The sequence below is a fragment of the Amborella trichopoda genome, chromosome 6 (genome assembly GCF_054954075.1).
Source record: "Amborella trichopoda isolate Santa Cruz 75 chromosome 6, AtrichopodaSantaCruz75HAP2 v2.0, whole genome shotgun sequence".
Lineage (NCBI taxonomy): Eukaryota > Viridiplantae > Streptophyta > Magnoliopsida > Amborellales > Amborellaceae > Amborella > Amborella trichopoda.
Window position 1 is genome coordinate 17203654 of NC_142341.1, and position 26870 is coordinate 17230523.

General features: G+C 34.2%; 1 protein-coding gene across 5 annotated transcripts; it reads left to right on the forward strand.

Moving 5' to 3' along the window:
* Nucleotides 1-1755: 1755 nt before the first annotated feature.
* LOC18425952 (uncharacterized) lies at nt 1756-25806 on the forward strand. Of its 5 annotated transcripts, XM_006830485.4 has the most exons (10): nt 1756-1811; nt 1905-1933; nt 2716-3053; nt 3169-3343; nt 22886-23087; nt 23211-23294; nt 23634-23741; nt 23832-24101; nt 24682-24780; nt 25605-25806. In XM_006830485.4, exons 3-9 carry the CDS (start codon nt 2732-2734, stop codon nt 24766-24768), a joined length of 1248 nt encoding a protein of 415 aa, XP_006830548.2. In that variant the 5' UTR covers nt 1756-1811; nt 1905-1933; nt 2716-2731; the 3' UTR covers nt 24769-24780; nt 25605-25806. The 5 variants fall into 5 exon arrangements, 4 of the variants coding, with proteins under 4 accessions (XP_006830548.2, XP_088725942.1, XP_020517913.1 ...); XR_016057799.1 differs by lacking the exons at nt 1905-1933; nt 25605-25806 and having other exon boundaries at nt 22886-22941; nt 23031-23087; nt 24682-25040; XM_088869816.1 differs by lacking the exon at nt 1905-1933.
* Nucleotides 25807-26870: the final 1064 nt, after the last annotated feature.

The window sequence follows — 26870 nt, forward strand, 5'->3', positions numbered from 1 at the left end:
ATTTCTAGAACTCAAAATCTTTTTTTTTTTTTTCATATTCATTCATCTCGATATCGAGATGATCAATTAGAGGGTATTTCAACATTAAAACAACTTTTCCGATATCTTTATTTCTACATTTTAAGGTTGCAACTTTATATAAACTTTTTCCTTAAAAAAAGGGCTCCAATATATTAAAAAGAAACATCATATAGGACTTTTCTCTTAAAAAATCACCAAAAAAAAATATACATAAGTCGGCCATAATTCATCACCCACCGCACCGTCTCTAGATATCTATGGACGAGAGATGTTGTATGGAGTGCACACTAATGAAATATTGGAAAAAGTTTATATAAAGTTGCAATAATTTACCGTAGAAGTAAAGTGTACTTTGAAAATTCAATACAAATTAGTACTTTGAAGTATGGATATCTTCTAATTGGTCATCTTAATCTCAGATGAATAGATGTAAAAAAAAAAAGAATTTGAAGTCCTAAAAATAACACATCTTGTAAATCGTCTAAAAGAATATGAAATCATCAAAATAATAAATATTGTAACTAGGCCATTTATTTTCTAGATTTTCACGTGTTAAAAAATTTACTTGATTCTATTTTTAAAATTTTAAATTTTATAATTTGGGTTAAACATATAGTTTTCAAACGATTTTAAAGTTTTCGACAATAAAACTACATCTTTCTACAAAATTTTTGCACCTTACTTTTACCATGTAACTTTATACAAACCTCACCATGAATTAGTTTCCTTTCCCAAAGAGAATTAGTTTCCTTTCCCAAAGATAGCGTTGATGGCACTATAAATGGCAAAAATGATCTCAAGATCGGTAAATTGAAAGCATGTTACACACTGTTCTCATGTTCTATTGGGCAAGTTTTCTATGCTTCCCTTACAGTATAAAACTTTTATACTTCCCCTCTATTCTAAATAGGCAGCTTAGATGTCTCCAATTAGAATGTTACATCTCTATACTATTTTATTTTTATTTTTTTATACCAAACATTTTGACACCAAATTTTGGGTGTCTGCTCCTCTACTGAACTCGCACCTATAAAAATCTAAAAAAATATTCGAAAAAATAAAATGACTAAAATGCCTCTGAAAGTTTCAAGGCATTTTGGCCATTGTATTTTATCAAAAATATTTTTTAAATATTTTATTTAGGTATGCCCCATTGAGGTGATTGCACATGTCAAATTTCATATTTATACAATTAATAAAAAGTATTAAAAATAAAATACTCTAAAACGTTAAATCTAGATTAAATAATTAGTGGTTCATTTGATCTAAATTGAAAAGATGGATAAATGGAGAATTATATATCTTGGGATTCCCTATTCTAATTGGACATGGGAGCTTGCTTGCTCAATAAGAAATGTATCCGATACTATTTTCATGTCGGTTCTCTTGAACACCCCATTATTTCTATATCTTGGATTCAAATTTGTAGTGATCTATCATATACACAATGATTATGAATATAAAAAATGAAATAAAATGTAAAAATATTTTATTGGATAAAAATTTTTAATTGTAGATTTTCATCTTAAAGATATGGACGTTTGTGGTTGGTGAGTCACAAAACACTTTTTCATTAGAATAAAGAAAAGAAAAAAGAGCGCAGGGAATACGGTGCCTCAATTTTAAAAAAGAGCGCAGGGAATACGGTGCCTCAATTTGAAAAAAGAGCGCAGGGAATACCATGCTCCCCTGGAGCATATAATTATTTAAGTAATAGTATCACTTTCATCTACTGAAAATGCAAGGGTTTCGACAGCAACAGTCACTCTTTCTTGCGAGCTCTGGATCGGGTAATCGCTTCTTCTTGAGCCTTCTTTTTTAGCTTGAATTGCGATATCATGCCAATATGATTCATGTTACATCGTCGAAATTTGGTTTTGCAGAGATCTCGATCTTCGGAGAAGTTGGTTAGGTTCGGAATTCATTTTTTTCTCTATCTTCCAGTTCAAGAAATCTGAATTCATCATTAATTACTTCCCAAATTTGTTTCCATCACATTTTGTAGCGTTTGTTAGCATGTTTTCGGACTAGGAACTAGCTTTCGATATCTAATTGTTGCTCTTTTACTTTGTGCCTGTAATTTTTGTTCTTTTTCCTCTTGAGTAAGTTTGTTCTGGTCTGAGGGGTTTTGGGATTTGGTAACTTGGTTTTGAAGTTTCCTGGATGCATTGGTGGGCCAGTTTTCAGTTCTTGTTGCTTTGAATTTTGAAACAAGAGCCCAGAGATCAAATTTTTTTTTTTTTCTGGCTTCATTCTTGTAATTGTTCCTCTACTGCTCACTCAAGAGAGGTGAATATTGGAGGCCTAGGTGGATCAACAAACACTATTTTGCCTTTAAGGCTGTTTTCAAATGTGTCAACTGATTGTTCCCCAGTTATTGTAGAGCTAATAGCATTTGGTTGCCTTGATTGATTCTCCACTCCAAGATATTCGCTGAACGCCGCTACTTGTCCTTGAAGATCGATGCTATTTGAAATACATCATAATTTAAACCACATTGTTATTGAATATAGTTGTGTTTCCTTGAAATTAATAATCCTTTCTGAACTCCACACTAGCAATTTCTTGGCAGACGCATGTCAATATTGAAATTACCGTCTGGGAAAAAAACCATTAATTTACAATCTGTTTGCCTCTTGTTTCAAGTTTCAAGTGATCTTTTTGGCTTGAAATCAAATTTTTGGATAATTGTAGAACCAGTGATATCGTCATGGCATATATCCCACCACATAAAAGGCACACAAAGGATACAGAGAAGTCAACATCATCACCTTCATTACTCATTCCCCAATTGGAAGAGAGTTTGAATTTGGGGACCAGGTATGCTGGTTCATCTGGTCGTTCAAGAAGGAATCTCAAACGTGATATACCCAATGTAAGCATAAAATACTCCAAGAACTCCATTTCAAGATGGTGGGATGTTGGAATGTCAGATGATATGCAATCATCAGAATCCCCATCAGTTTCTTTGAAACCATACCCTTGTGAACTTATCGAACGAAGAACCGGTGAAAAGCCCCTTGCTATTGTGGGTAAGATTTCTCGACCTTGATATTTTGTTTTATTTCTTCTATTTGTGTGCTTATTTTCTTTGAATCATGTTACAATTTAGTGTGATTGATTAGTTTAATTATTTCTCTCTTGTAGCTAAGGAAGAAAGTGAACCCAGTAGGACTTTGGAGCCTTGGTTACACATTGCAGAGAGGATACAACCGGACCTAGATTTTGCTTTCCAGATTGTAAAAAGCCAAATGGATTTTGGGATGTCTAAAGAATTAAAGCTTTCACTGACTGCCCGCTTTGGGAAAATTCTCTTTTATGGGTAAGACTTCACTAATTGTTTTTTGTATATTAAAAAATAAAATAAAATTGTCTCTTGCTTTTTGGATGTTGTCATAAACTTTTCATGATTAACTTTATTGAGAGTTAAAAGAAGAACTTTTTTTTATGGAGATGACTGTTAATTTTTAATTTTTGCATTGGAATGTGGTTTATGATATGCAATGGAAAGCTTGGTTTTACATTGAGTGAACGTCTTCCTGGTAAGTGTCTTGGTTGTAATGTCAGCAATTTGATTAGAACTATGTACATGAATAACCTTGATTTCATTATCTTGGTTAAGCGATTGCATTGTAGTGACATTTACTCCTCACAAGTGAGGTTGAAATCTTGGAATTAGAACAATAATGAGAGCGAGTAAAAAGGAACTTTTTTTTTCTAACTCTCGATAAGGTTAAATCATGAAAAGATTATGAGAATCTATAAAAGTCTCCCTTAATGTTTGCCCTTTTATCCATCAAACTGAATAACCCCAATTATTTCTTGTTGAAAAATCAATTTCTTAAAGTTGTACAAACCATAGTTGTTGGAGGTGGGAGCATGATTGGTTTAGGATTCGCTGAACCGCCCAATAGTGGAAGCTTCCTGGGATTAAGATCGGCGTCTGTACAATGAACAAGACAAGGAATGACATCCTTAGGTTTATGTGAGCGAGATACAGTGTCAAGAGGTTTGATGTTTTGACTAGCGGGAATCTAAGCTCCACTATACAAAAAAATAAGGTTGTCAAATAAAGCTAGTACGAGTTCCTTTGTTTAAGGAATCGAAGTTCAAGTATGTCATATAATGGGGTTCCTCCTCTTCTAATATCGAGATTCTTAAAATATAGGAATCAAGGTCCTCAACTAATTGGCCTCGAGATCCGCAAGTGCCATTTACCAGGGATCCCTTATCAAGTGGCCCCCGCCCTTAATTGTGGTGGGGTTCCTAAATTGTATCCATTAGTTGTTAAGGTGTTGTCTCAGAGTATCAATTCGTCATGTGCTGAGAGGTTTTGGAAGTTATATTCACAGTGTTAAGCGGAACAAGTTAAATGGTCAACACTCTAGGTCATTGGTTTATGTTCGCTACAATGACAGGCTGTTAAGTAGATTGCGATCAGATTATGTACAGATGTACAAAGGATGGGATTTTTATCATGATGATGACCACCTAGGATGATGTTGGGGCAATAGAAGCATTAGGAGATCGCCTTGATGCCGATGATGAGTCTCGTCAGAGTGCTCCATTACCAAGGCCTCTCTCTCCCACTACATCTTCAAGTCATGACACAAGTTTTGCATGCACTATTTCCTCTGAGTCCTTAGAAACCCAATATCCTACCACTCAAGCGTTATCTTCTTCGAATGTAGTCTCCTTTGCTTCCATTGTTTCTCAAAGGCTAACTCTTTGAAGGGGCAAGTGGACAAGATGGACTTCTGTGTTTGTGTGTAGTAAAAGAACATAAAAAGCTTTTTAAAGCTTGAAATCAAAGCATATATTCTTATCTCACGACTAAGAGTATACATCATTGTGATTTAAGACTCTAAAACAATAGGACATCATAAATATAAGATTTAAATGAAATATATACTCTCATAACTAAGAGGGATGGCTTGCACAATAGGGCTTAATAAAACAATGGGTCACTCTAGACTATGCCTAGTTCAAATTAAGAATTTAAAATAATGGAACTTCATGCTATGCGAAAAGGGGACTGGATTTTAAGATGATTGAACTTATGATTCGTAAATAATAGGAACTTTGGACAATGTCAATCTCTAACTTAGTATCATCTGTTATTGAAAGTAGAAACTACAAACATGGAACCCAAGATTTTAATGTACCAAAGCGTTGGACTATGGTTGATAGGAGCAGGGATCTTTTTAGAAATGGAATTGGATTCCACTGATGGATGGAATGTGGTCCCTCTTTTTGAGAGTGAGTTCGCAAAATCTAAAATCCTGGTTACCTACAAGATCCCTTGCACGAACCGTGGGGTCGAGTTTCTGAAGCGGGATCGTCACCCTACCCACAAGTTTCCCTTAACTATGGTACAAACCCAAAAAAATGGCTAGCTGTTGATGAGGATCACATCCTTATCCACCTGGCCGAATTGAAGAAAAGTCAATTGATGAAGTTGAAACTACCACCCTTAAGCATCTCAAAGGATATCCCTTGATCAGCTAGTGGTTAGCAGGTTGTTTGCCTCCAATTCTCTATATATACTTGACAATATTCTTGATCTACTTACTGCTCGAGATGCTTGAATCACTCTTGAAGGGCTCCTTACTGAAAAATCAAAGGCCAGAGCGATGATGCAGCTGAGCTTGAACTTCAAAATTGCAAGATAGGTTTGTAGTGTATCACAAAGTATTTTCCATCACTTCAAGGAAATATGTGATAAACTAGCAGCAATACAAGGGGTTTTACCAATAAAGGTAATGTAAAATACATTATCAATGTACTAGGAGAATATAAATGGTGACCTATTCTTTTGAACTGTGAAATCATGTTCATTCAAAATGCAATTTCAAATCACCATTAACAACCAGCAATATCAGCCTTCATTGCTCAAACTTTAAGAGCTTTCTATCCATGGCGCGGTAGAGGCCATTCTCCACGTCATAGAGGCAGATGAAATGCTTATAGAGGCATTCTTCCTCAACTGCACCAAACACATGGTACTAGATACCCATGCATAAGCCATCAAAATGTGATCCATAAAGTCTTGCCGATCACGCTGCTACCCTCACAATGGAATTTTAGTCCAGCAGACACAAAGACTATGAGAGAGAGATTTTTATGATGATTTGAATCATCTATTTGTAAATAATGACATTGATGAGTTACAACAATATTCAAATGATAAATTTCATTATCAAATTATTAATGAATTCATCTCCTTCAATGATCTCTCTCATGTGCATGGAGCCTTTATGGTAGAAGCATTAAAAATTAAGGAATCCTTTCCTTTTGAAAGATCTAAAGCTTGCCTAGTAGCCCAAGGATATAACCAGGAATATGGATTTGACTATGATGAAACCTTTAATCCTGTGGTAAACTATGCCACCATAAGAATTGTTCTCCCCCGGGCCGTAATAGAAAAATGGGAGTTGTGCCAACTAGATGTTTCTCCTTGGGGCCTTGAAAGAGGAGCTTTATATGGCTCAACATCCAGGAATAGCAACAAATTTGCTCATCGTGTGTGCAAGCGAAAGAAAGCAATATATGGTTCAATCAGTCCCCAAGGGCTGGGTTTGAAATATTATAAGGAGGGATGAAGGAAGATGGCTTCATCTTGTGTTATGCAGACTATTCATTGTTCATCAATTAAAGAAAAGCTGGTATAACTCTCACACCTCTATATGTCGATTATATGATCATTACTGGAAAGGATAATGAAGGAATCATTTAGTGAAGACTAGGTTGTGAGTTCTTTGAGATGAAGGATGGCGAGGTACATCAGACCCTCGAAGGTACATCAGGCACCCGAAGATCTAGTCTTAACAAAGATATGCCTTAAGAGTTACTTGTAAATTTTGATCTACTTAATTGTAAGCCAACTGGGACACCTATTGCCGTGAATGTTAAACTTTTATCTGATAAAAGAAAAGCGCTTGCAGATGCTACCGGATATCCAAGTTTAATTGACGAGAGTCAATGTTTGACTTTCACAATGCCAGATATAGCACATGAAGTTAACACAGTCTGGCAACACACGTAAAACACATCGAAGGTACATCTTGAAATGGCCAAGAGAATTTGGTATTATATTAAGAGGTTAGTCAATATTGGTCTTCAATATGTACCTCAAGGGAAACCTAAACTCATGGGTTACACAAATGCTGACTGGGCGGGTTTTTCCAAATAATACAAGGCTGGTGATCAATTTCTGTGTATTCTTGGGAAATAATTTGGTCTCATGGTGCAGTAAGAAGCAACAGACTATGTCTAAGTCAAGCTAGGACACTGGATATAGGGCATTATCAATATTGTGTTATAAACCACATAGTTATCCAACATATTTTTGGAATTGGAGTTCCCTTTAGAGGTCCTATAAAGATTTACTGTGATAATTAGAGTGCAATCAAATTATTAGATAATCCACTGAAAGATGGGAAGACTTTGCTTTTGAAGGTAGATCATCATTACATAAAGGAAGAATCTCGACATTATGGATCAAGGTGATGCATGTGCTGAATCTAATCAAAATAACTGCATTATGACCAAGGAACTCACAGAGAAGAAGTTTACTCAAGATAGAACAAGCTTTCCATGTTCTCATGTCAGCTTAAGGGGAGTGTTAAGATATGAGACTTATCTAATTTCTTTCTAGTGTCTTTTGTCGTTTGTGTTTGGGAAACTCAAATCATTTTACCCTCCTCCATATTGTACATGTACTCAAGATGGTATTCAACAAACACATATAATTCTCTTTCTTAAAACTTCACAAGCCATGACTTGCCCATAGTTATAGACACATATGTTTACATCCATATGCATGTGCATAACAAAGATATATACGTGAATTTACAAATATGTGTATGGGTCTCAATGGGCTGGTTTACTTGGAGGAATGACTTCTAACACTCCTATGGTGACTAATATCAACATTTCGATGAGAATGGATGGCCAAACCTATGCTTCTACGGTTTTCCATGTCAAAAGTTTCCTTATAAGTTCAAATCTATGTAACCATGTAGATGGCTCTTCAATAAACCCTCAACTATAAGGAATCCAATGCTTGGATTTCAAGAAATGCCAAAATAGTGACAGATTTTGAATTCAGTTGATTTCACTAATGAAACCAACTTAACTCGATTTATCGTTGGTAAGGACATGGTTGACTTCTCTATTCTTTCTCCAACAAGGGTTGGAGAACAAGCTTTATCTAGAAGGTTCAACTATTAAAACTTCTTTGCCGCGAGGAATTAATGTGGAGTGACCATGATACGATGGAATGCTGTATCCCCAACACATCAATTATCACGTGGCAAATATAATGCATTGTGCATTTCTGATTGAGAATGTGCTCAAATCTCAAGTTGTTGGGGGATCTTTGCTTCATTTAGCTGGACTACTCATTTAGCTGATGATTTTTTTGAAAGATTGGCTAAAGAGATAAGGATTCACAACTTGGAAAGCTAGGGGAAAAAGTTATTTTGGCTTTTGTGGCATGAATTCTAGACGAGATGTTTCCAAACTCAAGTTCTCATTGTTCTAGTGAAATTATCCACATTTCTCCTGATTGCAAGAGATTAATGGGTAGTAATTTTCATAATGAAGTTGAACATGTAATTAGTCCTTTCCACAAGAAACCTTCCATTAAGACGAATGGCTTCACTTCTTATTGCCATGCTAGTTGGTGCGTCTGCATCTAGTGAAAGGCGAGTTTGATTTAGGGTTTTTGAAATCCAAAAAAAGCGAAGGCATTGGCTATGGTACACCTATCGATGAAAGAAGTGATGGTGATGCTGCTAAGGCTGCGGATGATCTTCTTGAATTTCCGATCTCTCTCCTTTCTGTGGTCAGGCAACCAGAGCAAACTCTTCTATTTGTCCCAGCGATGTTTTGAACCATATTGTCTCTACTTGTTGCTGGTGATGGGAATGAAGTCAGGTGAGTCAAACCCCTGTATCGGAACGAACCGGGAGAGAGGGACGGACTGGGATTGATTCCCACTGCTGATGTCAGTGAAGATTTCCTTGAAAGAGAGGCAGAAGGCTTTTGCTAGGGGGTAGTGTTAAGTGGTAGCTCTTCCTATGCCTTTATAGCGGGCAGGGCCTATGGCTTTGAAATCATTATACTCTTCTTTTAGAGTCAGAATTTCAGTCCCAAAGTAAAGTGACTTACGCGGTTCATAAGCCTCTTTGAAAACATAATTTTCATTTAAAGTCTGTTCAAAATTTTTTAGCAAATTTTTTGACTCAAGGTTTAAGTCTATACTATTTATAGTTACCCGAATCACCTATGAGGGTAGCGATTCCATTTCGGAATCTCGATTCGGTGTTTCCCCTGGCGAAAGTCTGTTCTAAAAGAAAGGAATCACGTTTCCATTTTTGCGGAACGCGATTCCACCTTGTTTAGGAATCTCGATTCCTGGATTGCCCGAATCAAGATTCCATATCAAGGACTTTATGATTCTTAGCTACACAAGAATGTGGTTCTTCTGCTTGTGAGAAATGTTGATTCCGAATATTTTGGAATTGCGAATTCATGTTGTTTGGAATCAAGTTTCTATATCGCAGTCATCGTGATTCCTTGCTACACAACAATGCGATTCTACTTATAATAAATGTTGATTCAAAGAATAGGAACTTTAATTGTTCAACTAAATAATATAACATGAAAGTAATGCAAGAATAGGAACTTCAAGTCTTCAACTAAATAATATAACTTGAAAGTAATGTGCGAATAGGGACTTCAAGTTTTCAACTAACTAATATATAACATGAAAGTAATGTCAGCATAGGGAGAGCAGAAATCCTTTGATGTGTGCTTAATCATGAGTGAGTGCGACATGTATGAGAGCGTGAGAGAATTTGAAGTTGTTGCACACGACAATAAAATCAAAATTTAAAATATGGGTAATATGTTAAACTTTCTTATTTATTAATATTTCTATCCTTCATTCCATGTTACTTTTTAAGAACTCTTACCAAGAATAAATAATACTAAAAAAATATGTTACTTCAAATTTAATAATGTTTGGTAAATGGTGTGGGTACTAAACTACTAATTTAATAATGTTTAATATATGATCGGCATCGACATTTCTTCATGTTGAATAAGAGGATAAAAATGCTTTTCTTTAAGTTGAATAAGAAGATAATAAAGATATCAGCGAAGTGCCCTGTGTGGTCCTTTAGGTTAAATTAATCATTAAATATCAAAGAAATTGATTAAAAATTGAATAACTCAATTTTTAAAAGTCAAAAGACTCAAAACTATATTTAACGAAGAATAATTACTATGTCATGTATTTATTTTATAATTCAAGGAAATGAGATAAAAGGAGCTGGCCCTTGTTCTCACTCCTTGTATGCCGTAGACTAGTTCCAGACCTTGTAGATATAATAGGGTTATCGGTAGACCGAGTTCATTGTATGGGATTGTCCGTCCGCAAAGATATCATAAAGGTTGACATTAGTACTTGGAGTCTTGGACTGAGTATATACAGACCAAAATTTGATCTTGTAGTAATGGGTGAATTTATATATTTTATGACTACTTCTCTCATATACCGGAGGGAATTGGTTCGTAGTTCTAGTAAGGGGAGAATCTTGATTCCAATATGGGGAGAATCACGATTCCAGAATGGTGAGAATGTTGATTCCAAGTTGAGGGGGACAACGATTCTAGAATTTTAAGAATCACAATTCCTTAATTTTAGAAATCACAATCCATATTTTTAGGAATGACGATTCCAATCTAATCGAATCATGATTCCAGGAACCACCGAAACAAGTGGGGTCATGTGTGATGCCATATAGGTATGAAACATGATTCCAACATGAAGGGACATCGATTCTTGCAAATAGGAAACACGATTCCTAATTTTTTGAATCACGATTCCAAAATAGTGAGAATCATTTTTCTCAAATCCGAATCGTATGGACAACTATTCCTAGATTCCTAAACTTCTGATAAACGCGATTCTGCGATTTCGATGCCAGAAACGATTCGGAATCACAGACGTTTCCAACAACTATAATACTATTTATAATTCCTAAACTATCTACTTTAGTTTCTACCTTAGAAATCCTTTTTGAAATTTTTTGTTGATTTTTTGGAATATTTTTAAAACAGTGGTTTCAAAAATTAAAAAATCCATTTACACTCCCTACTAAAATTTGAAATATATTTTTTTTCGTTTTTATCTAAATGATATAAATGCTCAAAAGTATTTTGATCTAATTTATTTTCTTTAGCTAAGTAGTTTATTTGTCCCATGTTGTTTTTCTTGGCACCTAAGGCCCTCTTGTGATTAAAAGTCTCTTTTGCACAAAAACGGCCTAAACGCACTCCAGGCTAAACGGCCTCAAAGTTCGAGAAACCATACACAGGCGTATGGGTTTTAGAAAAACCGAAAGAAATAAAATTTTCCTTGCTTAAGAAATATTTTAAATCAAATTAAAACTGAACATGAACATCATAACGATAAATAAAAGAAGCAGAAATTTAAATCTTATCAGAAGAGATGGCAAACTTCACTTCATGTATTTAAACAACAACTACAAGCTCTAAGCATAAGGTCTGATAACAAGTTAGCTTTGATACCAGTTACAATAGTCGCATGTGACAAGCAGATTACAGGAGTTAGATTTAGAAAAATATAAAAAATAACCTTTTTAAAGAGTTAGATGATACCCATTAGATGTACAAAATGCTTGAACCAAATTTCTTTGAAAACCCTTTGAAATTATGGTCCAAAAGTCCAAGATATTGTAGCCTTAAACTCTTTGATCCAAACAGGATCATAAGAGTAAAACCCATGGTCTATCTCAAAAGGATGTAGAGGAGCTCGCTATTCAGTTAAAAGAACTACTAGAAAAAGACTTGATTGAACCAACAATATGTCCTCATTCTAGTCCTGCATTCATGGTAAGAAACCATAATAAGGAAAAAGAGGAATAGCCAGGATGGTAATCAACTATCAAAGGCTTAACCAAAACATTGAGTTTGATGGATATTTTATACCCAGAAAGGATGTATTAATACATCAAACCAAAGGAGCAAAATATTTAAGTAAATTTGACTGCAAGTTGGGATTCTGGCAAATCATGCTAACAGAAGAATCCAGACCACTAACTGCTTTCAGTGCTCTATACAGCCATTACCAATGGAAAGTAATGCCATTCGGACTTTGCAATGCACCGCAAATATTTCAGAGATGGATGGATGGATGGTATTTTTTCTGATTTCAAGATTTCAATGACATTTTAGTGTTTTCTAAAACCATAGAGGAACACCAAAATCATCTCAAAATAATTTCTAAAAAATTTCTTGAGCATGGAATCATTTTAAATCCCAAGATAATGGAGATTGAGAAAACCTCAATCGAATTTCTAGGCATCGTCTTAGACTAAATAAGTATAAGACTTTAGGAACATATCATTTCTAAACTTAGGAATTTTCCAAATGAGCTTGTAGACAAAAAACATTTGCAAAGCTTTTTAGTCATCTTTAACTATGGAAGAAATTTTATTCCAAACCTCTCTAAAAAGGACAGACTTTTGGAAAAATTGAAAAAGGATAAAGAATTCTCTTGGAATATGGATGACACAAACACTATCAAACATATTAAAGAAAAAATGAAAAATATTCCTTCGGTTTATTTTCCTAAACAAGGCGATAAACTAATTTTTGAGACCGACACCTCAGATGAAAATTGGAGAGCCGTCTTTAAGGATGATATTGAAGGAAAAGAATTTGTATGTGGATATAATTTCGGTAAGTTTAAATCAAATGAACGGAATTACATGATCTATGAAAAGAATTACTGACAGTTATATGTGGAGTAAAAAGGTTTCACATATAGCTTGCGCCAGAACATTTTGTTATCAAAACAGATAACAAAGCTGTCAAAGACTTTCTGTCCAATAAAAAGCGGGAGGAAAACCCTCGACGCGTATGATGGATGAACCTTTTACAGAAATAAAATCTTTCTTACAAAGAAGTTTTAGAATTGCAAAAAGAGCTTCACCAAAACTTCACTGTAGAAACTAAACAAGTTTCTAGCTTTTTCAGAAACCCTGATATTCCAAACAATATTTATGAAGAACTATATCAGGTATGGAAAAACCATATCATAGGAAACAAAGCCCAATTTCGAAAACACATGATTTCACTCTCCGACCTTATAACCAATCAGAGTCGAAATTTTGAAAAACTCAAAGAGAAAACATTTCTATCCATTAAACAAATGGATTGGAATGAAGACTTCTCTTTTGATAAGATAAATTCTTTTCTTGAGATTTCAAAACTTCTTGATCATCAAGCAGGTGATCCCATTTTCGAAAAGATCAAAAGAATATGTCTTTATGAAAAGGCTAAACGAGTCTTACCTAGTGACATTTTCAAAAATATCCAAAATGGTGGTCAGAGGTCAATTTTCGAAAATTCCATAACTCTTAGAAAGTCAGTTTGGAAATTTATATTTTGACCCACACCAGAACATGAAAGTTGTGCTATATCTCGACTTTAATGAAAACTATGATTGTGGCGAGATTGTGGAATGGGGCCTCACTGGAAAAATCATATTTAAGCACCTGCAAGGACTATGCCTCAAATTCCTTCCCAATTTCATCAAAAGCATGGTCTACAGAGTTTCCAAATCATGGACACACAATGACCACCTGACTTTTGACATAACCAGTACCACTGGTTGGTTTGCTAGAAAAAAATTCTACTAGCCATATCAGATTTGAGAATTAAGAAATACAGAACAAATGGATTTTTATATCTCTGAAGAAAAGCTTGTTACCGAAGAAGAGATAAAAAATCTAGACATCACAGAATATGCAGTTAAAAGCGTTATAGTATTCACCAAAAAATTGTATCCTATAAAAGAAACCGGAATGGCGACATTTATAGACGACAAAAGTCTTTGTGACAGATCTTCCGATAGCCCACATAGCTAAAGAAGACCTGAATATAGATTTAGAAAAATATCTAAATCTATATCTTACAACAATACTAATGGATCTCCCCTCTGACTTTCCAGGAGTTAGATGATACACATAAATCTATATTTTATGATACTCGCATGTGACAAACGGATTACAGTAATTTACAAGAGATATAAAGATGAGAAAGAAGGAGAATTTGGACAAGATAAGTCATGCAGAAGAGAAGGAAGAAGCAGAAGAACTGAGACTAAAGCTTATATAGGAAAGCAAAAAACTAAGACTGAAATCCTAAGGCTTGAACTCAGAGTGAAGCTCTGATTTTCGATGCTCAAAACAAAAGAATTGAGCCCCTATTTATCGAGGGCGGACTCCAAAAGTTTACAAACTGTTTAAATTCTACAATAAATGGTTGGTTGCACCATTAATGTGGAGGGTACAAAGGTATTAACGTGGCCAGCAAAAAGTAGTGACGTGTTTAGGAAAAGGAGCTGAGGTATCCAGGTTGCATTGATTGCGGTGTTAGGGTACCATAAAGTCAACTTGATAAGATATCCTGGTCTTCATTAATGCAATCGATGAGTCATCTTGGTGGCATTTATTGTGGCCGGTGAGGTGTCAGTGATGATGTCAACGCTTACAGCGTCGCCTACGTCATTGATGACGTCATGTTTTGCATCATCCTTGCATCATCGGGACACGTGTGCTGGATAAGTGTGCAGTTGGGCCGTTTCATTAATAATTTTAATTTTCAGTCATGATCTCCTCTCTGACGTAGCTAATCAAGCTGAAGAGCGTCATCAGTGACGTAGGTGATGATGTAAGCGCTGACATCATCACTGACACCTCACCGGCCACAATAAATGCCACCAGGATGACTCATCGATTGTATTAATGAAGACCAAGATACCTCATCAGGTTGACTTTATGGTAGCCTGACACCTCAACCATCGCAATCAATGCAACTTGGATACCTCAACTCCTTTTCCTAGACACATCACTACTTTTGCTGGCCACGTCAGTACTTTTGTACTCTCCTCATTAATGATGCAACCAACCCATTTATTGTGGAATTTAAATAGTTCTTAAACTTTTGGAGTTTGCCCTCTATAAATAGGGGCTCAGTTCTTTTGTTTTGAGCATCGAAAATCAGAGCTTCACTCTAAGTTCGAGCCTCAAGGTTTCAGTCTTAGTTTTTTGTTTCCCATATATTCTTTGTTCTCAGTTCTTCTGCTTCTTCCTTCTCTTTTGCATGACTTGTCTTGTCCAAATTCTCCTTCTTTATCACCTTCATATCTCTTGTAAATCACTTTAATCCGCTTGTCACATGCGACTGTTGTAACTGGTATGAGAGCTAGCTTATTATCAGACCTTATGCTCAGAGCTTGTCGTTGCTGTTTAAATATATGCAGTTTGCCATCTCTTCTGGTAAGATTTAAATTTTTGGTTCTTTTATTTATCCTTATGATGTTCATGTTCAGTTTTAATTTGATTTAAATTATATCTTAAGCAAGGAAAATTATATTTCTTTTAGTTTTTCTAAAACCCATATGCCTTTGGTGCCAAGAAAAACATCATGGGAGAAATAGAGTGCTTAGCTAAAGAAAATAAATTAGATGAAAATAATTTTGAGCATTTATATCATTTAGATAAAAACGATGAAAAAGATACTTCAAATCTTAGTAGGAGTGTAAATGGGCTTTTCAATTTTTGCACCCACTGGTTTTAAAAATATTTTAAAAAATCAACAAAAAATTTCAGAAAAGATTTCTAAGGTAGAAACTAAAGTAGATAGTTTAAGAATTATAAATAGTATAGACTTAAAGCCTGAGTCAAAAAATTTACTAAAAAATTTTGAACAGTCTTTAAATGAAAATCATGTTTTCAAAGAGGCTTATGAACCGCGTAAGTCACTTTACTTTGGGACTGAAATTATGACTCTAGAAGAAGAGTATAATGATTTCAAAGCCATAAAGGACATCCTTGAGTATTGGAAATCCCGGTATATCAAAGAACCTGATTTTGAAGAAAGATCAAAGCTTCAAAAAAGTATGTAAGAATTGTTTTTTGAAAATGAAAAACTAATGATGAAAAACAATTACCATCTCATCTTAAACATAGATGAAGATGAGTCTTTTTCGGTTTTCAAAGTCAAAATCAAATCTGATACAGAATCAGATTCTGAAAACAAAGCTGAAAAACCAGCTTCAGATTTAAAAGGAAAAAGAACGGTTGAAGAGTAGATCACTTGAATTTTGATCCTGAAACCAAAAGGTATTCAGCCCAAGAATGGGAAGATTTCCAAAGAAGTTTTCAAAAAGAAAATTTTGAAAATTTTCAAAAAGAAGAAGAGGCTTCTAACAAAGAAGACTTTTGCCAGACTACTGAGGGAAAACCTCAAATATCTGCAGCCTCTGAAAGAGTGTAAATAACAGACGGTAAGATCTAAACAAACAACATGTTTCATTAACTGGAACGTGTTTAGATAAAAAAAATGTTCCCTTCTCTGACTACAACCATGTTATCAGCAAATGGGCACAGTCCATGACTATTGTTATGACAAACAATCCTGCATGGACCACTGATAGATTTTTCGACTATATTGCAGGCACACTGCAAGGTGATGTTTTACAGTTCGTTCGAAAGTGGGAGGATTCACTAAAAAGAAAACTTATCAAAGCACAACTTCTAAGAAAAAAGATCTTTTGAAAAAAGTAACAAAACTTCTAAGAGAAGAATTCTGTGGCACTGTTTTTTATCTGAATCTAAAAGAAGACTCAGATTATTCACTCACAAAGCTAAAACTTTGCAAAGTCCAAAGTTCTGAACCCTTTGCCAAAGAATTTAAAAAATAGTACCAAATGTTAGATGAAAACAAATCTGATTTTTGAAAGAAACCGTTTTCTTAATTCCCAAATCTGGTATGGCTAGTAGAATTTTTCTTTGGCAAACCATCCAATGGTACTGGTTATGTCAAAAGTTAGGTGGTCATTGTGCCTCCATGATTTGGAAACTCTGTAGACCATGCTTTTGATGAAATTGGGAAGGAATTTAAGGGATAGTCCTTGCAGGTGCTCAAATATGATTTTTTCAGTGAGGCCCCATTCCACAATCTCGCCATAATCATAGTTTTGATTTAAATCGAGATATAGCACAACATTCATGTTCTGGTGCGGATCGAGATATAAATTTCCAAATTGACTTTCTAGGAGTTATGGAATTTTAGAAAATTGACATCTGTCCTCCATTTGGGATATTTTTGAAAATATGTCACTTGGTAATACTTGTGTAGCCTTTTCATAGAGACAAATTCTTTTGATCTTTTCGAAAACGTGATCAACTATTTGATGATCGAAAAGTTGTGAAATCGCAAGAAAATAATTTATCTTATCAAAAGAGAAGTCTTCATTCCACTTCATTTGTTTAATGGATAGAAATATTTTCTCTTTGAGTTTTTTAACATTTAAACTTTGATTGGTTATCAGGTCGGAGAGTGAACTCATGTGTTTTTGAAACTGAGCTTTGTTTCCTATGAATGGTTTTTCCATACCTGATCTAGTTCTTCATAAATATTGTTTGGAATATCGGGGTTTCTAAAAAAGCTAGAAACTTGTTTAGTTTCTACAGGGAAGTTTTGGTGAAGATCTTTTTGAAATTCTAAGACTTTATAAAAAAGATTTTCTGAATTTTGGATTTGAACAAATTGGTTATTCACTCTATAAACCATTCGCTTTCTTCATTGTTTATGAGTGGGTGCTTTCCTTTGTCTACTGATCCTTGTTTAGGATAGACTGATCATTGTTTAGGATTTCCAATATCGACTGATCCTTGTTTAAGATTTTGTCTGTCTGTTGACGGATCCTTGGTTAGGATTTCGTCTTTGTCTGTCCATCCTCCCTGCTTCGAAAGTCAGCTAGTACATTGTTAGAACTTTTGATGAACTCAACGGTGAAGGTGTACATCTGTAAAAGGTTCATCCATCTTATGCATCGAGGGTTTTCCTCTCGCTTTTTATTGGACAGAAAGTTTTGGACAACTTTGTTATCTGTTTTGATAACAAAATTTTCTGGCGCATGGTATATGTAAAAGCTTTTTACTCCATGTATAATTGTCAGTAATTCTTTTTCGTAGATCATGTAATTCCGTTAGTTTGGTTTAAACTTACCAGAATTATGTCCACATACAAATTTTTTTCCTTCAATATCAACCTTTAAGACGGCTTCCCAATTTTCATCTGAGGCGTCGGTCTCAAGGATTAGTTTATTTCCTTGTTTAGGAAAATAAATTCAAGGAATATTTTTCAATTCTTCTTTAATACGTTTGACAGTGTTTGTGTCATTCGTATTTCAAGAGAATTCTTTATCCTTTTTTCAATTTTTTTAAAAGAGGTCTCTCCTTTTAAGAGAGGTTTAGAATAAAATTTCTTCTATAGTTAAGGATGCCTAAAAAGCTTTGCAGATGTTTTTTGTCTACAAGCTCATTTGGAAAATTCCTAATTTTAGAAATGATATGTTCCTAAAGTCTTATACCTGTTTGGTCTTAAGACGATGCCTAGAAATTCGATTGAGGTTTTCTCAATCTCCATTTTGAGATGATTTTGGTGTTCCTCTATGGTGTTAGAAAACACTGAAATGTCATCTATGTATACATCACATAAATCTTTTAAATCAGAAAAAATACCATCCATTCATCTCTGAAATATTTGCAGTGCATTGCAGAGTTCGAATGACATTACTTTCCATTGGTAATGGCTGTATGGAGCAATGAAAGCAGTTAGTGGTCTGGATTCTTCTGTTAGCATGATTTGCCAGAATCCTAACTTGCAGTCAAATTTACTGAAATATTTTGCTCCTTTGGTTTGATGCATTAATACATCCTTTCTGGGTATAAAATATTCATCAAACTCAATGTTTTGGTTAAGCCGTTGATATTGATTATCATCCTGGCTTTTCCTCTTTTTTCCTCATTATGGTTTCTTGCCATGAATGCAAGACGAGAATGAGTACTTGTTGTTGGTTCGATAAAGTCTTTTTCTAGTAGTTCTTTTAACTGAATAGCAAACTCGTCTATATCCTTTTTCAGATAGGCCATGGGTTTTACTCTTATGATCCTGTTTGGATCGGAAAGTTTGAGGCTACAATATCTTGGACTTTTGGACCATAATTTCAAAGGGTTTTTAGAGAAATTTAGTTCAAGCATTTTGTAAATCCAATGGGTATCATCTAACTCTTTAAAAAGGTTATTTTTTATTTTTGAATTTTTTGCATGGTTTCTCCCCGCTTTTGAGGTGAGAATCCAAACTGACATCTATACTTATGTTCTATAAGTTTAGGTATATCAACTTTTTCCCCTTTTTGGGTTAAAGTTATTTTGTCTTAGAAGATTTCAATTGGGTAATGATTTTGCAAAAAGTTGTTTCCCAAAATAAAATCTCCATGCATATATGGAAAACAGAGTATCTTCGAGATGCAATTTTTTTTATTTCCCAGCCAGATAATAATGTTTTTAGCTTTATACTCAATAAGAGCATTGTTCCCATCGATGCCGGTTGCATGTAATGGGCTTTTCATTCATTCCCAGTTTTCTAACGGTAATGCCGTTGGGCAACAGGTGCATGTGGTAGCTCTAGTGTCAACCAGAATATCAAGGTGATATGGTTTATACCTTGAAAATTAAATTCACCCAAACAAACAAATATTTTTTCCTATTTTGGTTATGAGAGAAGATTATTTCTTCTCGGTCTTGAAATTCGATTTTTGAAAACAAAACAGTGTTCTGAAGTTCTTCTTTTTTATCATCTTTTGTATTACTGGTGTTTCCAGTTTCAAAAGTGCTTTACAGTCCAGGAAAAATTCGTATTGAGATGTTTTTGAAACCAATTGTTTTTCTGTATAAAGATAAATCTTTTGGTATTGGTTTAGAAAATCGTGGTGCAGGACTATTTGGTACTGATTGACTCAAACTTTTGGTTAAAGTTCTCTGGTTAGAAAAATAAATGTTTTTCCCAGATGCTTGAAAAGTTACTAGTTGTAAATCTTGGTTGTAATTTTCTTCAGGAAAATTGTCAACCAACCAATTTCTGGGAATTTCCAAATCCTTCCGGTTGATTAACCGGGGTTGGATATCATTATCAAAATTTCGTGGTTCGAAAATTTCAACAAATCTATTGTCAAGATTGTTTGTTGAAGTTTTAGTTTCGCTTGTAAGTTCATGGATGGCTTTCCACTCTATTACAAGGTCGAAACTGTTGTTCTTCATACCAATGTTTTTGGTTTGAATCAAAATTCTCACACTATCCTGGATGTTTTATCATGGATAGAAATGAAATAATTTGGTTTTATTTTAAACCAAATTTTTCCAGTGACAAGATTAGATTGAAAGCCTCCTATTATTGCTTTAATAGGGTCATTGAATCTTTTGTCTAAAACAACGACAATGATTGGTGTGTCAATTCCCTGTCTGAAAAGTGCAGTGATTTCAATAAAAATGATGCCTATATGCATGTATCTCAGTCTTGGAAATTTTTTGATCATTTTGGAAATCTTGCTTTTATCAAAAATAGGAATTTCTACAGATCCATTTTCACTTGCAGCGGTGTTTCCATTGAAGCGATCAAAATATCTGATATTCTAGAATTGGAATTTCGACATCCTGTAGACTTCTTCCTTATTGAGATTTTTCAATTTCTCAAGTTTTTCTTCGTCGATGAAGAATTCTTCTTGAATCACTTCACCGAGTTTTACAACTTGTTCAGAAATCTCAGAGGTGTTTTTTGAGTTTTCTTCTTCATGCATCATGAAAACATATTCTTCTTCTTCCTCTGACTCATTGTTAGATTCAGAAATTTCTTCAAATTCAATTTCATCTTTGGAGATTTCATCTCCAATGCAGATTTTAAAATTGTTTTCATCAAGCATTTTGATCATCTTTTTGGTATTTTTCCCTTTTTGGGGACAATTAGGTTCTATGGGACCTTCTTCGTTGCAGATGTAGCAACGACATGATTTCTATGGTTTGCTGTTATTTTTTCTAACAACATACCGTTTCTTCTTGTTGAATTTCTTATCCTCTTTCCACTTTTTCCAACGAAATTTTTTCTTTTTGAAAAATTTCTTTTTCTTTCCTTTTGCATCACACCCAAATTCTAAATTGTTTTTTAGAAGTTTGGAGCAGTCGTCTAAGCTAAGTCCTTTTTTGAATTGCTTGACTGCTTTTACTTCGATGCAATGATTTTTTATTATAGAGAACACAAATCTGATCCTATTTCCAAGAGTATCTACTGATGTGTTATCAGTAACATACTTGTCATATTTTTCAATGCAAATTTCATCCCATGGAAAAAGTACTTTGTTGAAAAACTGTTTCTTCCATTAATCAGATTTGTTTTCATCTAACATTTGGTACCATTTTTGAAATTCTTTGGCAAAGGGTTCAAAACTTTGAATTTTGCAAAGTTTTAGCTTTGTGAGTGAATAATCTGAGTCTTTTTTTAGATTCAGATCATAAGCAGTGCCACAAAATTCTTCTCTTAGAAGTTTTGTTACTTCTTTCAAAAGATCTGCTTTTTTCTTATCGATAAGTTTTCCTTTTAGTGATTCCTCCCACTTTCGAAGGAACTGTAAAACATCACCTTGCAGTGTGCCCGCAATATAATCGAAAATCTATCAGTGGTCCATGCAGGATTGTTTGTTATAACAATTGTTATGGACTGTGCCCATTCGCTGATAACTTGGTTGTATTCAGAGAAGGAAACATTTTTTATATCTAAATATGTTCCAGTTCTGAAGCTATTCCTGAATTGTATTTGTATCTCCATCTTTTACTGATCCATCGAATGAAAGATAGCTCTCATACACTACTGATCCTATTCCACTTCCACCTCTGTTGGGCGAACCAGAAGAGAGGGACGAAAATAAAAGGACAAGATTTACTTGCATGAGATTATTGAATGAGAGTAAAATTTTTGCATTTGTATTCTATTATTGTTTCTCTATAACTAATTTTTTTCAAGTCCTTGATCAATTTTTGAAGCCAGGAAGTTGTATTGTATTAGGGTCCTAAACGCAAATTATTTGTGTACTGAAGTTCTGAAATTTTTGGTAACATAACATGTTCTTAAAGCTAAATACATATTTTCTAGCACAAAGATTTTTTATGCTTACTTTTCCCAAGAGATGCGCATGCTGAGTTCATTTTTGTGACCTGGGTTTTAAGTTTTCAACAAATTGTGCATGCTGTTATAAGCATGATGTTAATATCTATGAATTTTAGATGTTGAAATATATCAAGGTCCATAATTTACAAAAACAGATTCATTTATAATTTATTCTCAAACAAACAGATTCATTTATAATCCCGTTTTTTTTGGAGGACTATTTGCATGCAGTTTCTGATAAAAGCTAGTAAGAAAATAGTCATAGAATCATAGTTTTTTGTGATCCCATTAAAATGATGGGGATTTACATATGTGTTTTTTTTATTCGGATTATATACAATGAGACCATTTATCTTTGATACAAGATGGTCACAATTACTTACAACCATCCGATGTGAAATTTGATAGCTTGGGTGTATCACAAAGCTCAAAATTTTTTTTGTTGAAGTTTGCACTTGATCAATGGAATAAATGCAGTCACCTTAATTCACATCTAATATTCAAGATTAATTGTGATCACCTTGAGTCTCATTCTATGCTTTTCCTTTTTAATTTCGTGCACACTTATTGTTCCCCATATGTGATCCTCCATCAGAGCAGTATCAGAGTGAGGCAGGCTGTGAATAATCAAATTGTCTCCAATATGCTTTGAACTATCAAATTGCAAAAATTTGCAGTGGCATTGACTTTCAAAGCGTAATGTATGGATATCAATGTATTATCTGTTTGATGTTTTGTTCTTCATTTGATGCAAATGCAGCCCTTCAAGTTGGAACAATTCCATTAGCCTGGACACAATCAGAAAGAGTTTAGAAGGTGAGGGTGAAGCTAGATATACCAATCGAGTTCATAAGACATTTTATACAAATGTTCCTGAAGAATATGTGAAATCAATTGAATGTCAGGCCGTTCCAAAGCTGGGACTGCAATATGATACAAATAAGGAGAAATACTATTTGAAGGTTCTGATCTGGCTTAATGGCTCTCTCTTGACGCTGTTTTTAAGAAATTTGAGCTTTTAACATCAAATGTTGTTAATTGATGTCTTCTTCTTATAGCTCATTTGCACCAATGTTATCTTGCAGATAAATGACAAAATGCAATTTGATGTGAATCTTACATGTAAATGTATTAAAAGAATCAATGGCATTGGGCTTGAACTACAGAAGGTGAAGTACCTGCCACCTAATATGAATATACTTGGTGCCACACATGAATGTTTTCTCAGAAATTCTGCACTTACTCCAAATAATCACCAACCTATCGAACCCATACTGACTCTGCTAGAAATTACTACCAATATATAGTAGTTGATGGTAGAGGTCATGATCTTGTAATGTAAGTGGAATCTGAATACTTTAAGCCAGCAAAGTGAAGTTTGATATATTGAAACTGGATCTCAACTCTTATTATGTGAAATGCATGTTCATTTATTATATGAAGCATCATATCCTCAAAAGAAATGTGAGATGAAGTTTGAGCTTCTCACTTGCCTCTGCATTTTACAGATCGAGACGAACCTGGTACGACACTTGGTGGTTGACATATCATGCCTTAGTAAGAATGTGGACCTTCGGTTGATTTTGGTGTCCAAGAAAATTTTGACCGAACTGACTGTGAGTTTTACTGAACAAATGCAGAGTGGGGAAATGATCCATGGAGCTTGAACTTTGCTCATTTATATTCGTATAAATGTATGGTTTCAGGAGGAGGAAAAATCTGGCATATATAGACTGGTGAACTCTGCAGTTATTGATCCCAATGTAAAGGGAAAACTGAGGTGGCCTCTAAAGAAAGAGGGCACTGGAGATAGATTCTCTATTCAAGGCGTATGGCATACAGAATCAAAGTACTTTCAGGGATCAACAATGAAGCTCAAGCTGAGACATGCAGATCGATATGACTTCCATAACTCGTCTGGCGAAGTCTCTTGGGAAGTCAGTCTCAAAATGCAAGAAATAACCAGACTCTTGATGGTGAGTGGTCCTCCTTTTCTTTTATTGATGAATGATATTTAGTGTTTTGCATAATTTTGTTCGACTTATTGGGTTCTATTGGAAAATAGTTGTTCCGTTGTCTAGACATGAACATGTTACCTTGTATTGTCCTCATGAGTATATTTATTTCCAAGATTTATACATCAGAAGCTTTTGTGGAAACATCATGAAATCCTTTTTTTTTTGTAACCAACATGCATATAAGAAAATCAATATGCATGGAAGAAAATTTTGTGAACTTTCTTTCAACAAAAATCATTCCAAAACACTCAAGACACACTCACGCACACAATCTCTTGAAGCATGTGGAATCATTGAGGATGACATCTGCCAACCAGAAACCCTCTTCCACATGCTTAAGAGATTGTGTGCATGAGTGTGTCCGAGTGTTTTGGAATGATTTTTGTTGAAAATTTCTAGTTAACCATTCTACTTTGATTGTGTATGTGTGTGTTTTTTTTATTCGGTTCCTTTTTTTTTTTGGTGCTTCCTTTCGGCATGTTTTAGGTATTGGGTTAAATTTTTTTATTCCTTTTGAAATTGGTTGATTATGTTGCAGGATCAAATGTTGAATGGCAATAAGGTTGCGATGGAGGAACTTCAGAAAACATTAAAATCCATGTGGGAAGAGTTCTTGAGTTGCTAAGCCTTGAGACAAGTAAGAGTTCTTATAGCAATTTGAATTAACGGAATTTTCTTTATCTTCTCTTGAGTAGTATCGAACGAGTCATGTTCATGAAGCCAATTTATTTAAAGTAATCCTTCAGATATCCTTTTTCTGGTCTCAGCGTCATAGTATGCAGATGTTAAAGGTTGGTGGCTTGGAAATTTGATGTATGGTCTAGAAAACCCGGAAATGTTAAACTCAAATGTGTATTACTTGATCTAAATAAAGGAGAGATTGTTCTATATTTTCCATATGATGTCTTTCTCTTCTTGTTTTTGGTACGTTGAGGATGGAAATGGAGGCTGAACGTTATGTTGAGGCATGCCCCCCAACCATCGATGCTCCAACCCCATTTCCCTATTCTGTATATCTGACACCTCCAATTAACATCTTCAAAATGTAACTCTCCAATCTATTGAAAAAAAGGATAGGGTATGTCTTCCCTACTGAATTACCCAAAATAGATGTTACCTCCAAATATACTATCAAAATGTATAGTTTATTTGAGAATTCCAAAAATATGGGAGATGTTTATATACTTCTCCGACTGTATAGAAGATGCATGCTCCCCTAGCCGTCCAATTTAGATCAAGTGAGTCATTGATCGTTTGATCTAAAGATCCGATGCCTTAGAGTATTTATAAATTATATGAATATGAAATTTGGTTCGTGACATCATCTCAATGGGATCTATCTAAAAAACATATTAAAAATAATTGCTTGATAAGATATAGTGACCAAAACACCCCTTGACAATTTTAGAGGTATTTTAGTCATTTTATTTTATTGAGATATTTGTTTTATATTTTTTACAGGTGCGACTTTAAGAGAGGAGTGGATAGCTAAAATTTGGTGTCAAGATAGTTTGTCAAATTTTTTTTTTAAAAATAAAACACTGTAGAGATGTGACATTGTGATTGGTGCTATCTTAGCCGTCCATTTAGACTGAATGGTTGGATAGAGAGAAACATACAAGTTTTATGCAATAAGGGAGGCATATAATGCTTGCCCTTCTAATATTATGTCTTACAATGGGTACTTGTGTCATTTTACTTACTTGTATGCATCTGAGAATCTTGCTACTTGTTAGGGCTCGTCTAGATCGCATGGTAAACAAAATCATGTTTGGATCAGAACATTGTTATACAAACCTTGGTTATATCTGGATATTGAGAAATAACTGTTTGAATAGCTTGTAGATAATACCCAGGTAATGCAAATCCTTTGTATGGGTCATATATTTGTATAACCTGGGATTACATTATTTAAGACACATTTGGTAGTTAGGAAAACATTTTCGTGCAAGATATTTTCATGTGAAAATTATGTTACACATATTCGGTAAGCAACAAATACATATAATTTTTTTTTTCCCATTGTAAAAAAATTTACCAAAATTTTAGGGAGAGAAATTACGTAAAAAATTTTAGAGAGAGAAACCATCTCAACATTTTTAGAGAGAAAAACCATCTAAAACTTTAAATTTGATATAGAAATTTTTTTAAGTAAGTTCCCCCTGTCAAATTTGATATAGTTTCACTCACTAAAGTTTTAAGATACTTTCTCTAAAACTTAAAATTTGATATAATTTGTATCTCTAAAATTTTGAGGTAGTTATCTCTAAAATGTTTTGGGATGTTTCTCTCTCTAAATTTTAATATAGTTTGACTATCTAAAACTTAAAAATTGAGATAGTTTTTATCTCTAAAAATTTTAAGATAGTTTCTCTCTAGAAAATTTTAGGTAGTTTCTCTCTCTAAAATTTGATATAATTACTCTCTCTAAAATTTTAAGATACTTTCTCTCTCTAAAACTTGAAATTTAAGATATTTTCTCTCCCTAAAAATTTTGAGATGGTTTCTTTCCCTAAAATTTGTAGAGTCTCTCTCTCGAAAATTTGATATACTTTCTATTTCTAAAATTGAAGATATTTTCTCTCTCAAAAACTTAAACGTTTGAGATGGTTTCTCTTATCAAATTTTTTTGGTATCTCTCTCTAAAATATTTTAAGATCTCTCTCCTCCCATTCTTTATAAAAATTTATAGCTCTTCCCTAATTGTATGCCAAAATTCTCTCTCTA